Below are 13684 nucleotides of genomic sequence, written 5' to 3'. Positions count from 1 at the left end.
TCACTTCTTGCACCCCATCATCCGCGACTGCCACTCGACATCACAAGCGGCCAATTCGAGACCTGCACACCATGTCATTCCAGCCGTTGACCATGGCGCAGGCAGAGGCTTCCATCCGCGACATGAATGACACACAAGCCGAGTCCTGTGAACCTCCGCGCCGCATCAAGGTCTGCCCGAGATGCCCTGAGTTCTCGCAAAGAGCATTGGTTTCTTGGAAAGCCACACACTACATCTCAAGTGCAACCTGCTTGAACCCTGGGTGCGATACGGTATTGGTCGAGTTCGAGCAGGTCGCAACGTTCGCAAAGACAGGAGGTCTCAGACGCGTCAAAATCTGTACGAGCTGTCATCCGACCAAGCCGACACTCACGTTCTCTTGGAGAGGGCCAGGACAATCACAATGGGGTATCATCAACTTTTGCCCTCAGAAGGGTCCTGGACATCCGCCGCTGAGCACCTTTCTCGAGGTTGCAGCATACCAGACACCTGCGCCCATGCGAGATATTACGCTACAGCAAACACCAACCGATGCTGCGGCCGATGCATGGGACGATCAACAGCGAACTTCTACCAAACGACAACGCCACTGGTCGGATGAGAGCAGCAGCGAGATCGATCATGACACTAGCCTACCAGCCACCAAGAAGACCAAGACCAATCTCCCCATACCCTCCCACCAAACCACCAAGCACAAGCACAACGACAGTGACAAAGAGAACTTCGAAAGCTTCGAAGAGGAATACAACTACTATGCGGCAAAGGTCAGGCGGCTGCTCGGCGAGGATCCTACAAAGCGAAAGACATACCCTAAATCAACCAAGAGCACAAGCGCAGTCCAGCCGGCCACTACCCCGAAGCATACCCATCCACAGCCAGTGAAGGCCTCATCTTCGGTGACGCAGCCAATCCGCATTCATTTCCCAGACGACCCAACCCCAAAGCCCACTTCTGCCACGCCAGAGTCAGAGATGTTCGCCAGGTTTGTCCCAAATACCGATTATGCAGGACAAATCAGGAAGCTCATGTCAAAGGAGAAGGAGAAGGCGGTTGAAGCGCCAAGTATAACAGATGAAACTCCCCAATCATCCGCACAAGAAGACAAGAAAGACTGTGGATGTACGACAATACTCTGTATGCACCGGGCTGGAGGACGCCAGAGTGTAAGGAATATCTCGATGGGTGGCAGGAGATGAGCGAAAGGGAGACCGCCATGGACGAATTTGAGCTTACTGGGATGGAATGAACACAATGGTCATAGGTGTCGATTGTCAGAGTATCGTATGAACAAGCAAATATGATTCAGCACAGATTTCGAGCTACTATTGCAAATTCAATGAGGTTATTAGTGCATGCTGCGGCCATGGCTACAAATACGGTAGTCTGAAGACGAGAAGAAGCTTGAAATGCATGGTTACAAGACGCCTGTCTAGCTCATCAGTATGGTTGAAGCACACAACGTTTGAAAGCAGGCTGGACTACGCAACGTCGTTCAATCCTGCAGTATGTATCGGCACATCAACGTCTAGTGAGGGGCACGGTGTTCACGCAGACGATTGACGGGATGGAAACATGGAAGCAATCAAAAGCATTATTACTAGTTGGGACTACCTAGATTCTCATTTCTTCCCTGGCTTCCATTGCCATCGTTCACACTTTTCCTGAAGTTTGAGGGCGCCGTCCGAAAACCACAGACCCACGGAACCAAAGTGCCATGTTCCCTTTGTCGTAAAGTTTCTTTTCCTTCCAATGCGCGATTGCTGGGACACCTCAATTACCCGCTTGTATACGCCCCAGTGTTTCTATCGTCCTCGACCTTATAGCTTCGATAGATCTTCTTCTTCTTCCATTGAAGCTCGTGGTAACCACCATGTTGGGTTCCATAGTTGGGATAATTTGGAGAACCCACCTCATCACTATCTTCCTTGCAAGCGTCGTCCTCATATAGCCGGATGAACAGGTACTTCGTGAGATAGTCGGGAACATCATAGAGCTACAGCAAAGAGTTAGCATCTTCCTCGAAAAAGTGATCTACTGAAGAAGACTTACCTCGTAGGTACTATTATAGTCGCCAGTAGCATTCGAATCCGGTATGAGCTTGCATTTGTCTTGTTCCGCCTTCTCGATATAGTACCATTCAGGTCCTGCGCTTTCCTTGCCCCATTCTTTGCAGAACTTGACTTTCGCGTCTTTAAGGTCCTCGTTGAACTTGTGGTCATAGCCAAGCACGGACGTGCCGAAGGCACCGAGAAGGAAAAGACTGGTGAGGAGGTGCATGGTTGCGATGTTTTGGTACTGAGTTTGTGGACTGACTGAGGGTGAGCCTCGAATGCTTTAAGCAAATCGACATGCGAGAACTGCTGATTGTCAAAGGAGTTGTTCTTTGTCCACGAAATGGAGACGGCCGAGCGATTTCGCTGCGAACATACGACATTCGGTCTTTGTTGGACACCTGTTCCGGGACATGCTGTGTGTAATCTCCATTGTCGACGCTTGGAGACCTGAATAGATCAATAGCAGCTGAGAAGCTTGGGCGTTGTTGCACCACAGAACACCCTGCGCGACCACTCCGCCCTCATCGCGGCCTCGACCTCGTTGGCAACCGTGCTCCCTCCGTGCCTCCCATGCCTCAACCTCCGTCTCGTATGCTGGTCCAGCTTTCCATCCAGCCATGCCTTTGCAATGCCCGTAATGAACAACTGTCTCACAGGATAGTCCCGACCCATCTTTCGAAAGATGCATTCAAGCTCATCCTCATACAACACATATTTCTTCGTTCCGTTCGGTCCATTGACTGCTGTTGGTCCCTTGTAGAATCTGCGCTCAAGGCGTATGGTCATCATTCGGCCGAGAGGCCTGATACCGAGTGCGCAACATATCTGAGCGATGCGGAAGACCTTGGTCATGATGTTGTTTTGGTAGTATGGCACCGTATCGAGGGTTGCACGTGTAATGCCTTGAGTGATGCAGTTGTCAATATACCACATGACCCTTCTCAGGAGTGGGAGGCACTCGCTCGAAAGAACGGGAATCGTGATGTATCGAACATCGCTTTCCCCGAGTCCAGAATCGACTATTGCTTTGTCGATGACAGGAGAGAGAGCTCTCAGGGCAGCGGTGTGAGCTTTTACGATCATTCTGTCAGCCATTCCAGGCACTCTACCCATAACGACGACTCTTTCGCTCCATCCCAATCGCCGGGATCTCGCGTGCGCTCATATGGTATGCTTTGGGGTCTTCGACTGGTTCCTTGCAGGTCAACGGCCGTACTGTGATTTCTCCAGCACCCACGTTCATCTTCAGATTTCTGAACACCTTAGACTCATCTGGCTGATGACGACGTCTCAAGAGGACTGGCGCTGTGGTCATGCTTGGACATAGAGGTCGTGCGACTGGTTTTATGGTGGCCATTTTATGGAGAATGTTAATATGAGACGTTAGTGTAAAGGCCTGTTCCTGTAGTGTACGCTTCGATAGCAAGAGTAGATGGTTAGGGGAACGAGTTAACCGTGGGAACCTGGCAAACAATCTTTATACTTCTCGTACTGCTGCCTGGATGCATACTGGAGAACCAGATCTTGCATCGGTGCAGGTCCTCACAGGTCCTCGCGACAAGTCTTGGTCATGACGGCGTAATATGCAACCACTCTTCCCTCTGTACATCGATGAGAGATACTATACATGAAGCAGGGTCCTGCTGCCGGCATGGGGCGAGCCGGAAAAGTCCAACGTGCTTCAGTATTCCTTGCAGCGGAAGCGGCCTACGCCTTGTGAAGTACTCGCATTTCGTTATCTCGACCGTGTCCATGGTACTTAAACACAACTAGAAGTAATATCTGCTACTTCTCATAGCCTTCTTGTGTAAGTGATTAAGTTTGAGATGATAGGACCGGAGTGCAAAGGGACCTTGACTGCCGACTTTGCGAGGGTCGTGTTTTGGACGCATCGAAGCTCTTCTGAGCACGGATCACGTGACGTTATTGACAGAACCTTGGAAATGAACGTGCAAGTACCGCAAGTGGTACCGCGTGAGCACTCGATAGGAGCTTGACCTGGCGTATGGCATCTATCTATTGCTGTTGTGCGCTCGCTATTCTCTCCAGTGAGCATACTCCATACAAGCCTTTATCGCCTCCTCAGCAAGCCTCGCCGCTGTGGCATCCAATATCCTGGGGCTCAACCGATCATTAAACCTCAGCACTCCACCCACTTAAGCCTGTATGGTCAAATTCGATACCCATAGCCCTGGCTCGCTTCCTGGCAACCTGTCGCTGCCTCTCCTCCCGTCTCTGCTCCTTCTTCTCTTCTTCCCGCGCGGCCTCAAAGTCCTCCATCCGAATACGGGCGGCCTCCTCACCACCAGCGGCAAGAATCGCCTGTCGCTCAGCAAGTCGTTTCCATCTCTCATTGTCTTCACGCACGCGCCAAAAGTTTCCATTCGGCATTCCAGTCTCGTCTGTGAGAACTCCCGCCATCGTCCATTCCGTTTCCCATGAGAAGATAGGCTTCCGGAGTTGCTGCAGCACAAGCTGACGTTCGAGCTCGTGCTCTTCCGCTGCCTCAGCACGCATATCTGTATCATCCTCACTCGCTCTCGCTGCTCGCAGCTCCTTGCGATCATTCTGCGCGAGGAGCATGTTCCGTTCTCCAGGACTATAAATCTGTGAACGATCAAAAGGATAGCTGCCAAAGTGAGGATCTTCAGTCAACACACGTGTATCGTGCGGTTGTGTCTGGTTGTGACTGACTTCGACCATATGGTTTGTCAAGGCTGGAGAGCCTTTTGGCACGGTGGCATACTGCAATGGATTGTGGCCTTGTGTGCGAAAACCACTCTTGGGTACCATTCTCGGCAATTTGGTAGTGCTAGAAACATGTTCAATGTCGTATTTGCTGTAGTCGGGATCCGGAAGATCGTCACCATAGACCATTCGGAATGCCTTGAGGCAACGCTTGATTTTTTCAATCTGCTCATCGATATCTTCTTCTTCTTCTTCACCATCGTCCGTTAACGCGTCACCGCCACGAAGACGACTGGGTCCGATGACCCCAACCGGCTCCGGACTATGGGACTTCGCTGCATTCGTGATGGCAGTTCGTGTAAGGTCGCTGACTGTACTTGTAGCTCTGGCGCGGTTCGCTTTACCTTTGCCGTTAGCAGTAGATCCTTTCATGTGGCTTTGAGTCTGCGACTGAGCAAATGTCCGACTTGGTCTGGCCGTTGTCTGCATATCTTCCTCATCCATGGCGTCCTCCCCATAACTGTCGAGTCCCCATTGTTTGCTAGATCCAGTTGCTACATCAGCGTCGAACGTCTCATCGTCGTTGTACGATTCGACGTCGAGATCAGGAGTCTGACTTGTCCTCTCGTGTGATTCACGATCAGGTTCGGGTTGATTAGCGTTCTTCTTCCGTGAGGCCCGCTTCTTCATGTTCTCCTCAGGCACGAACCGACCGTTGCAATGCATCAGCCAGTTGACAAGAGGGCGCGCTCGAACAGCATTGAACCCTAACAAATCGTTAGTTGAAGGCTCGGTAACATGAGTGCGTCAAACAAACCTTGCATCAACATATTCTCTTCCAAGTTCTTCCTTCTCCATTCGTCGTAGGCCGGCTGCTCTGGATTTATGCGCTCGTACGGATCTGCGTACCACTGTTCGATCGTCGCATCATCTTGTGTTGGTATGTTCGGTATCAAAGGTTGTGCCGCTCTACCTTTGCGCGTTGTCGCGGTCTTCGCAATATTGCTAGAAGGTATTGGATCGAAGGCCTCCTCGTCGTTGTAGTCTTGGTCAAAGGCACCGTCAGCTGCGCCGTCGTCAATAGGGCTTGTCGGTGGCTCGAAAGGAAGACCGTCATTGCTTTCTGGACTATTGAGCCGCTGTCGCTTCGCAGATCTGCCTGTTGCGTCGCCGCCACCTCTTCCTCGTCCTCGCCCTCGCCCACGCCCTCTGCCACGACCGCCTCCACGCCCTCTGCCTCTTGCTGGGTCTGTTCCGTTGCCTGGATCGTTTATGGAGTTCTCCTGCTTGATCTCAGACGTCGCTCTCTGCCGCTTTGTAGCTTTTGGAGTGCGCCCGAAATTGGCAGCCGTTGGTGATGCAGCTTCTTGTTCGTCTTCGAGTCGTTTTGGCGCCTTTCGGTCTCGAGAAGGTCGGTTCGACATATTGAATCTGCGGCTGGTTCGTATTTGTGTTGGGACTAGGATTCTTTGAAAGGCGAATGGATCGCATTTTGTATTGTAGTGGTCGTTTGAATGTAGTGAAGGTTTGCGGCGGTAGTAAACCACGACGAAGTGCGATCGCACTTCAATAGTGGCGCATGTGATATTCGGATTTTCGGGGGTACTCCATTGCTATGAAGGGAAGATGGAGGGTGATAACACTGGTTGTTGCAGTGACAAGATCCAATGTTGGTGATGTGAAAACCTGGAAACTGCCACTTTGACTGGGCTTTCAGTTGAAGAATGAAGGCGCTTTACGTAGGCAGTGTTGGCACCCTCCTGGCACCTGCCTCTACAACGCGTATCGAAATCACAGATTTCTTCCTACCTCTTCTTCCACCTCACCTTCCCAACCCACATAGCCCATTTCTGCACATCCTCCCTTTCACAGATCCTTTCGACAGTATACCATTCCTTCGCCAACTCCTCATTACTCGCCATCCGATGCACAAAACTATGACAAGCCCGGCACAACCACGCGACACTATTGAGCGTCCGTTCCTCATGCCAACCCCGCTTCAAGACCTTCGCATGCACAGCTCTAGGTATAAGATGATGATATGTCATGGGTACCCAATCTCTCTCGCATATTTCACATGCACTCACTTTGGTCTCGATCCATTTTGGTGGGGGTGCAGTTGCAGCTAGGAGATATGCTGCGATGACTGGAGATAGGAAAGATTGTACGTCTGATGCAGGCGGTGATATTAGCCCATAAGCTTGCAAGCTGTCCGTCACTGATGGTGGAATCCGGTCAGCGAGTTCTTCGTAGGTACCTAGCGACAATGGCAAAGACCATCTATCGGACAGTGTCACATTGTCCTGCAGGGCATAATGAGAAATGGTCTGCAGCTCCTTGGGAAGACTCGGGAAGACCTCATTAGCTAGAAAGTCTGAGAAGTCGACAAGCTGTGATGGCTCGGTGGCCTGGGAAGCGTCCGGAACAGCGTCGGTGGCGCCAGCTGGAGCAGTGCGCGACTTGCCTTTCTTCCGCCCGTGTTGCGGATTGGATCTCTCAATCGCGATGTTGAACAAGCAGTCCTTGAAGATGTTCAGGTTAGTCTCCTCGTCCTCGTCCTCAAAAGACATCGTCCTTGTTCTACGTTATGTGCATGGTTCATGTTGAGAATAATCGATGAAGTCACCAGCGAGCAACAGGAGGTGAAGCAGCGCGGATGGCTGGCGGAAGCTTCGAGACAAAGGAGCTATGGATTGATCGAGAGAATCTGTCACTTTAATTACATGTAATTACCGCAGTTTAACCATACCGCACGCGCCAACTTTCAGGATCTTTGACAAATATCATATTGACTAGATGCATGCTTACCACCACCGCCACCACGTTCTTTAGTGTATTCACTCTTCCTATATTGTACCCTACTACGCCACTATATAAATTCAGCTAAATTATGCGTAGCTCGAAGCGTAGGTAAAGTACAGCTAAGGTAAGTAAGAATCTCGCTATTATAGTTCGGTGGCCGAGGAGGACATAAGACGCAGCTTTTTATTACTACGCCGTACTTTCTACAGCTTAAGTTCTCCTATACCTCAGTTATATACAGCTTCGTAATAAGGTTGCCCTAATATCGCCGAGTCTGGGGACCTAGCATATCGTGTCTAAATATACCAGTAGCTGAAGCGTATCGAATACATAACCTGGTAGTGGTGCTGTAAGAGTTTGTCAAAGTGACATTTGTCAAAGACCTCAAAAGTTGGCGCATGTGGTATGGTTAAACTACGGTATGTAATGCTTGAAACTTGCGGACGATATTGCAAGTAACTGCCGTATCTTACGTAATTGTGCGGCACCTTGATAACTCCACGAGTGCTGTCCTTGCGCCCGCGATGCGGAGGAGCTCAAAGCTAATGATGGTTCTTGATCCATCATAATCTGAGCTTCGACAATACCGCAATCATGGGCAAAACGCTCTTGGGCTTCGATTTATACGGAACGTTACTGTCTACGGCGTCAATAGCAAGAGCATTAGCCGAGCACTATGGCCCTGAAAGAGCAGAGTCAATGCAAGCTGTTTGGAGGAAATATCAACTGGAGTACACCTGGCGCCTCAACAGTATGAGTACGTTGTAGCAATCGTCCAAGTCGATTGGCGTCTTCCTGACAATTGCTAGAGCAGTATGAAAACTTCGAAGCGGTGACCAGAAAGTCCCTGCTACACACCTTAGCTGAGCATCAGGTCGAGATGCGAGAAGAGGATGTCGACTCTGTTATGGAGGCCTATGACCAGCTGTCCACTTTTCCGGATGTTGTACCTGCACTTCAGTCGCTGAAGGAGACGCCATACCTTGAAATGGTGGTCTTTTCGAACGGTACTCAGCGGATGCTCGGCAACTCTGTAAACGGGTCGCAGGAGCTCAAATCAATCAGCTCATCGTTCTCCCAACTAGTATCTGTAGACAACATCCAGTGCTATAAGCCGGACCCAGAAGCGTACAGACACCTCGCAGAATGTGCTGGTATGGCGGGACAAGAGTCTCAAATTTGGTTAGTCAGCGGAAATCCTTTCGATGTGGTGGGCGCCCGGGCTGTTGGTATGAATGCTGCATGGGTTGACAGAGCTGGGAATGGCTGGCAAGATAGACTGGGCTCAGAGCCTACCACGATCATTCGGGATTTGGGCGGTTTGAAGGAATTGCTCGAAAATCTGAAGGCCCATCAATAGAGGCTAGCTCCGAGCAAGATGTGAGTGTGCAGCTCATCTTCTGTAAATGATACTTGTGCAAAACACCAACGAGGGTGCTGTCATACTGGCTCGTCCTCGTATCTCTCCTCGGGCTGAATGGTTGCGTCAACTCTGGTTGTCCTATCCTTCTCGAGCTTCGCTGCCCACAAAGCGCTGCCAGCCGCAGACGTGATTAAAAACAGCATAGACAAGCCAGGAACAAGCTGAAGTGCCAGATGTACCATGCCGAACCATGTATATTTGAGCTTCCGCTTCTTGGTCTCTTTATTTCTCTCCTTCTTCGATAGGCCTCGCAGCTTGAACAATCTCCAGTGTTGCAATGGTCCGGCTCGGTATCCAGTCAAGAGGAGAAACAACGGTACTCCAGCAATAGGGACAAAATTGAGCGGCAAGAGTAGGATGAATTCGAAGATCTGACGGAAGCTGAAAGGCGAGTAGACAGAAGATATGGTAGGCTTCCCAAGCATCTGAACAGAGTTGGGTGCTGTCGTATCGAGCATCCGGCCAACTGCAACGAGTTCCTGACATCCGCAATCAATCAGAACTGCATCAAACACATCGACCAGAGTTTCCTGCACAGACGGTCAGCCATAATTCCTCCAGATTCCACATTACTTGCGTCAACAAAGAATGCTTCAAACAAGAGCGCAATGACAGCTGAGCCTTCACCCAACGTGAGTACCACTCCGTTCAGCCATGCTGCTGGACCATGGAATATTGCTAGCACAGCAACTTGCGGCAAAAAGGCGAATGTGAAGAGGATACCGTAGACAAAGAGAGACAGCAGGACGATAGCCAGGAGGCGACCTTTGAACAGTGGCCAGAATCGAGTATGTCCAACGAAGTAGAGTATGCCTTTGATCGGATACAGCCAGGATGCTCCAGCAATGACCTTGATAGGATTCCACTCGTGGCGCCGAGCACTGGCGGGCGACATGCTGTTAATGGGAGACTGGGCTGTGGCAGGGACTCACAGCGCACGATCAGAGTAACATGATGTAGGTAGCTTGACGATGAGGCTAGGAATGTCGCGAACAACTCGAAACTGAGCTGCCTGCAGCTTGAAACTTTGAACATTCAAGTTGATGATAATCCATCAGAGCGACGTCACATATGGGTGATTATTACGACAGATGGTCCGAAAATTCGACTTTGGATTTTGTGATTTTGGACTCTCGTGCAGTCGTTACAAAATAAGTACACATACTGTACTTACGATAGCTAATCAATGCGGTGAGACGATACAGTTATCGCATCGAAGATTTAAGTATCTCGAAGCGCTTAAGTAACTACTAACGAGGTAGTAGTATAAGCTGAATTTACAGCTATCAGCTGTAGACGGAGGGCCGGCGGATAGAAAAGTTCAGCCTCGTCGTTATAGCCCTTAGCCTTGCCTATTTAACCCGGCGTAAGGACGAAGAGAAAGAAACAACTTTACAACGCTATAAGGAGCGACTACCCCTATGCTACGGTAATTAGCTGGGACTCCGCGCACAACCTACCTAGGCTGTAAGACTACTGTATTGGTATATCGATTTATACATAGCGCTAGTTGCACCTGCGTGCAGGAACAGTCGAAAGGTCGAAAATCTAAAGTTGAATTTTCGGACCATCCGTCATAATGATCGCCCGTAGTCACACCCAAAACGCGCACAGGCAGTTGCGCATGTGGCGCTCTGTCGAACCGTAGGTTGGTCAATCGCCATATTAAGGGGACTCTCTACCATGCTCGTACACTCACATTGTACGTGGATACCGCCTATCGACTCAATGCTTCAAACACGACACTTTCGGCAAGCTGCTGGAGCCTTACAGAGGGTGTAAACATGGTCCATAAATGCTCGGGGATGTGTTGGACGGTGAATGCTGCTTCACCATAGTCAAACAGGCAAAGCAACAGAGAGCACATCCTACTTTACGCAATTGGCTCTGGTCCGGCGTTATGCCTTACTCCTGCGTATCGTACCTGTCCACTTGGTCGCGCTCAGTCCTCTACTCGCAACTCCTTCCGTTGTAGCCTGAGTCGGCTTTGCGAGTGCTGAGTCACGCTTCATTGTCAAGAGTATGCTGTGAGTTGCGCCTGCACGAGAAAAGATACGTGAGTAGGTATATCCGTTTATTGCCACACAAACCATAGCGGAGTCGCAATGTTCAATTGTGTCGTCTAATCGCTGTGGCTCCGAGTCTTCAGTCTTGGGAAGCATAACCACACAAGTAACAGCACAGCCAACATGGCAAGTATGATCGGCTGCAAAACACCGACACCCTTCGCTTGCGCGATAGCCCCAACTACAAACGGGAAGACAGCGCCACCCGTTCCGCCCAATGCGGTGCTGAACCCAACGCTCGGAACATGTAGATGCCCGGGTAACAGCTTCGTCGCCATAATGATCCCGCTAGGAAAAACAGGACCAAGAAACACACCCAGGAACGCGACTGCAATTGCGCTCGCAAGGATGCTAGGAACGAGCCAGAAGAGGAGTTGCAAGCCAATGGCGCAGCTGAGGTAGACTGCAACGATGCTGCGCTCAGTGAGTCTCAAACGCGATATGACATCACCTTTGTCCGGTCGATTTGTGACTTCGATCATGAAGTGCGTGACCACGCCGAGAACTGACCTTCCGACCGTCATACCAGCCCAAAAGCCTGTGCCAATGATTCCCGAGGCGTAAGGTGTCGCATGCCTTACATGAAGCATGAAACTGACGATCCATCCTCCGAGTGCTACTTCCGCACCCACTGCACACTCGTCAGCCACCGTATGAATTCAAGGCGGATTTTGCATAGCTAAACTTACCATAAATCAGGAAGAAAACACAACACAACCATGTTACCTTGTTCTTCAATGCCATCTTCGTACTACTTGTGCCGTCCTCCCTCGGATATTCTCTGGCATAGACCTCTCCAGTTTTGCTCCAGAACGTTGCTCCACTCACCAATAGTGCCATAGAGCTCAGTCCGATCATCATGTAATAGAAATAATACCATGGCAGACCTGACTGCACGATCATACTCGTTGCAATGAGTGGCGAGAAGGTACATCCGAGTGCGTAGAACGCGTGTAGAATCCCCTCAAGCACGTTTCCAGCTACCATATGTCCAGCCCAGCTCGACCATGCAGCGTCGATAAGACCGTTACCGAACCCGGCTAGGCAGGTAAACAGAACTACCACGGCCCATGGTGGATGTTGAGACATGACGATGTAGGCGGTGACATGGCAGCATGGTGCCACTAAGGCGATGCCGCGTTGACCAAATTTATGATGAAACCAGGAGTTCGTGAACGCTGCAATTGCGTACCCGGCGAAGGGGCAGAGGAAGATCAGGGAGACGACTGTGTAGGAGAGGTTATAATACTCTTCGAGCTGGGACTCGATGTCAGTAGATGTCCTTGTCCTGGAACTGCACTAGAGTGCACTCACGTATGGTAGTAATGCACCATATGCAGCATCACTTAGGCCGAACACGAACATGGAGTAGAAAGACGAGGCGAAGCGGGCAATGTTGCCTCGTGGTTTGTTCCATCTCTGAAGTGGGAGAAGACCGGCCTCTGATGATGGACTTCTGGTCTGTTCGGGGTCATTGAGACCCTGATCATCTTGGTCTAACGATGTTCTCGAAGACGAGAACTGTTGCGCTGTTTTGTCATTGAGGCTCCTTAGCTGTATGTTAGGTTGTGCTTGTGGCTTTTCGACCACGGTCTTCTCTTCATTCATGATTTAGTTTCGAAGCAATTCGTACACCGCGCGAAGAAGAACATCTTAACGAGCTGTACAGTAGCAGCAACTGGTGTTGGAAGGATTCCGGCTCGGCCGCCCGGGCATCAGATTTTTGATGTGCATGAGACGCTGATGTCCTTCTGCATGAGAACGAGATTGTGGATATCGCCGACAACGATTGGCTCTGAGTTTAGTTTTGCCCACTGCACTAGCTCAAGTACGGGCGATCATTATGACGGATGGTCCGAAAATTGAACTTTGGATTTTTGACTTTGGTACATTCTATCGCATGTAGGTACAGGGACGGCTGTACTTAGGGGATGATGATATACGATAGACTTACGGTCTAGGTAAGTTCTACGCTTGATCCCAGCTTAGTGCCAGAAGACGAAGGCCGTCGTTGTAGCAGCGTTGTAAAGCTACCTATTGACCTTGCTTCTTGCGCTGAGCAGAATGCACAAGGCTGAGATAAGATGATGAGGCTGAAGTTTCTTCGCTGCGACCATACCACTACAGCTATAACCTTCCTACTTCGCTCCGGCACCAATCACTGCTCCCTAGTGGTGAGACTTCAAAGGAGTGACTATCCTGGTCTGACGCGTCGACTAGCTTAACGAAGCAATGTAGTAACACATGTGTAAAAGTGTACTTGTACAGAGGTCGAATATTGAAAATCCAAAGTTCAATTTTCGGACCATCCGTCATAATGATCACCCGTACTCGAAGCCTACGGCGGTCGGGAGAGTCTCGACAAGTGTCGCCCTCTGGTAAGAGCAACAACACGTCTTGCGGCGCTGAAATGTGCTGCTTCGAGCTGCAGCAAACATATCAACTATCAACGATGCTCGGATTCAGGCTTGGGCATTTGTTGATCAGCATCCTCAGTGGCTAATGCCAGAAGCCAGCTCCCACTTTCTGAATCTGTTACCATCCCTGGCTCCAACCCGTCCCATGTGTCCAATCTCCGACGCGTCGCGCGATATATACGAGCGAGGCGCGTCTTCTCGCATCGACGTTGCTCCAGCATGATTGCTCGCATA

The 13684-nt window shown here is 50.4% G+C and overlaps 7 protein-coding genes across 7 annotated transcripts; 3 read left to right on the top strand and 4 right to left on the bottom strand.

Moving 5' to 3' along the window:
* Positions 1 to 71: 71 nt before the first annotated feature.
* Positions 72 to 1196, top strand: PMZ80_005466 (uncharacterized protein; the record flags this gene model as incomplete). Its single annotated transcript, XM_064873886.1, has 1 exon — positions 72 to 1196. One exon carries the CDS (start codon positions 72 to 74, stop codon positions 1194 to 1196), a length of 1125 nt encoding a protein of 374 aa, XP_064730990.1.
* A 578-nt stretch (positions 1197 to 1774) lies between these two features.
* Positions 1775 to 2277, bottom strand: PMZ80_005465 (uncharacterized protein; the record flags this gene model as incomplete). Its single annotated transcript, XM_064873885.1, has 2 exons — positions 1775 to 1993; positions 2050 to 2277. 2 exons carry the CDS (start codon positions 2275 to 2277, stop codon positions 1775 to 1777), a joined length of 447 nt encoding a protein of 148 aa, XP_064730989.1.
* Positions 2278 to 2510: 233 nt separating this feature from the next.
* On the bottom strand, positions 2511 to 3137 carry PMZ80_005464 (uncharacterized protein; the record flags this gene model as incomplete). The annotated part of the gene is made up of 1 exon (XM_064873884.1): positions 2511 to 3137. One exon carries the CDS (start codon positions 3135 to 3137, stop codon positions 2511 to 2513), a length of 627 nt encoding a protein of 208 aa, XP_064730988.1.
* Positions 3138 to 4187: 1050 nt separating this feature from the next.
* PMZ80_005463 (uncharacterized protein) lies at positions 4188 to 6166 on the bottom strand (the record flags this gene model as incomplete). The annotated part of the gene is made up of 2 exons (XM_064873883.1): positions 4188 to 5509; positions 5560 to 6166. The coding sequence occupies 2 exons, from the start codon at positions 6164 to 6166 to the stop codon at positions 4188 to 4190; spliced, it is 1929 nt and encodes a 642-aa protein (XP_064730987.1).
* Positions 6167 to 6547: 381 nt separating this feature from the next.
* PMZ80_005462 (uncharacterized protein) lies at positions 6548 to 7312 on the bottom strand (the record flags this gene model as incomplete). The annotated part of the gene is made up of 1 exon (XM_064873882.1): positions 6548 to 7312. The coding sequence occupies one exon, from the start codon at positions 7310 to 7312 to the stop codon at positions 6548 to 6550; it is 765 nt and encodes a 254-aa protein (XP_064730986.1).
* Positions 7313 to 8138: 826 nt separating this feature from the next.
* Positions 8139 to 8904, top strand: PMZ80_005461 (uncharacterized protein; the record flags this gene model as incomplete). Its single annotated transcript, XM_064873881.1, has 2 exons — positions 8139 to 8301; positions 8354 to 8904. The coding sequence occupies 2 exons, from the start codon at positions 8139 to 8141 to the stop codon at positions 8902 to 8904; spliced, it is 714 nt and encodes a 237-aa protein (XP_064730985.1).
* A 2252-nt stretch (positions 8905 to 11156) lies between these two features.
* On the top strand, positions 11157 to 11435 carry PMZ80_005460 (uncharacterized protein; the record flags this gene model as incomplete). Its single annotated transcript, XM_064873880.1, has 1 exon — positions 11157 to 11435. One exon carries the CDS (start codon positions 11157 to 11159, stop codon positions 11433 to 11435), a length of 279 nt encoding a protein of 92 aa, XP_064730984.1.
* Positions 11436 to 13684: the final 2249 nt, after the last annotated feature.

Source organism: Knufia obscura (assembly GCF_036327395.1).
Source record: "Knufia obscura strain CCFEE 5817 isolate CBS 148926 chromosome Unknown scaffold_5, whole genome shotgun sequence".
NCBI classification, from domain to species: domain Eukaryota; kingdom Fungi; phylum Ascomycota; class Eurotiomycetes; order Chaetothyriales; family Trichomeriaceae; genus Knufia; species Knufia obscura.
This window is presented reverse-complemented; position numbering and strand designations above follow the sequence as displayed.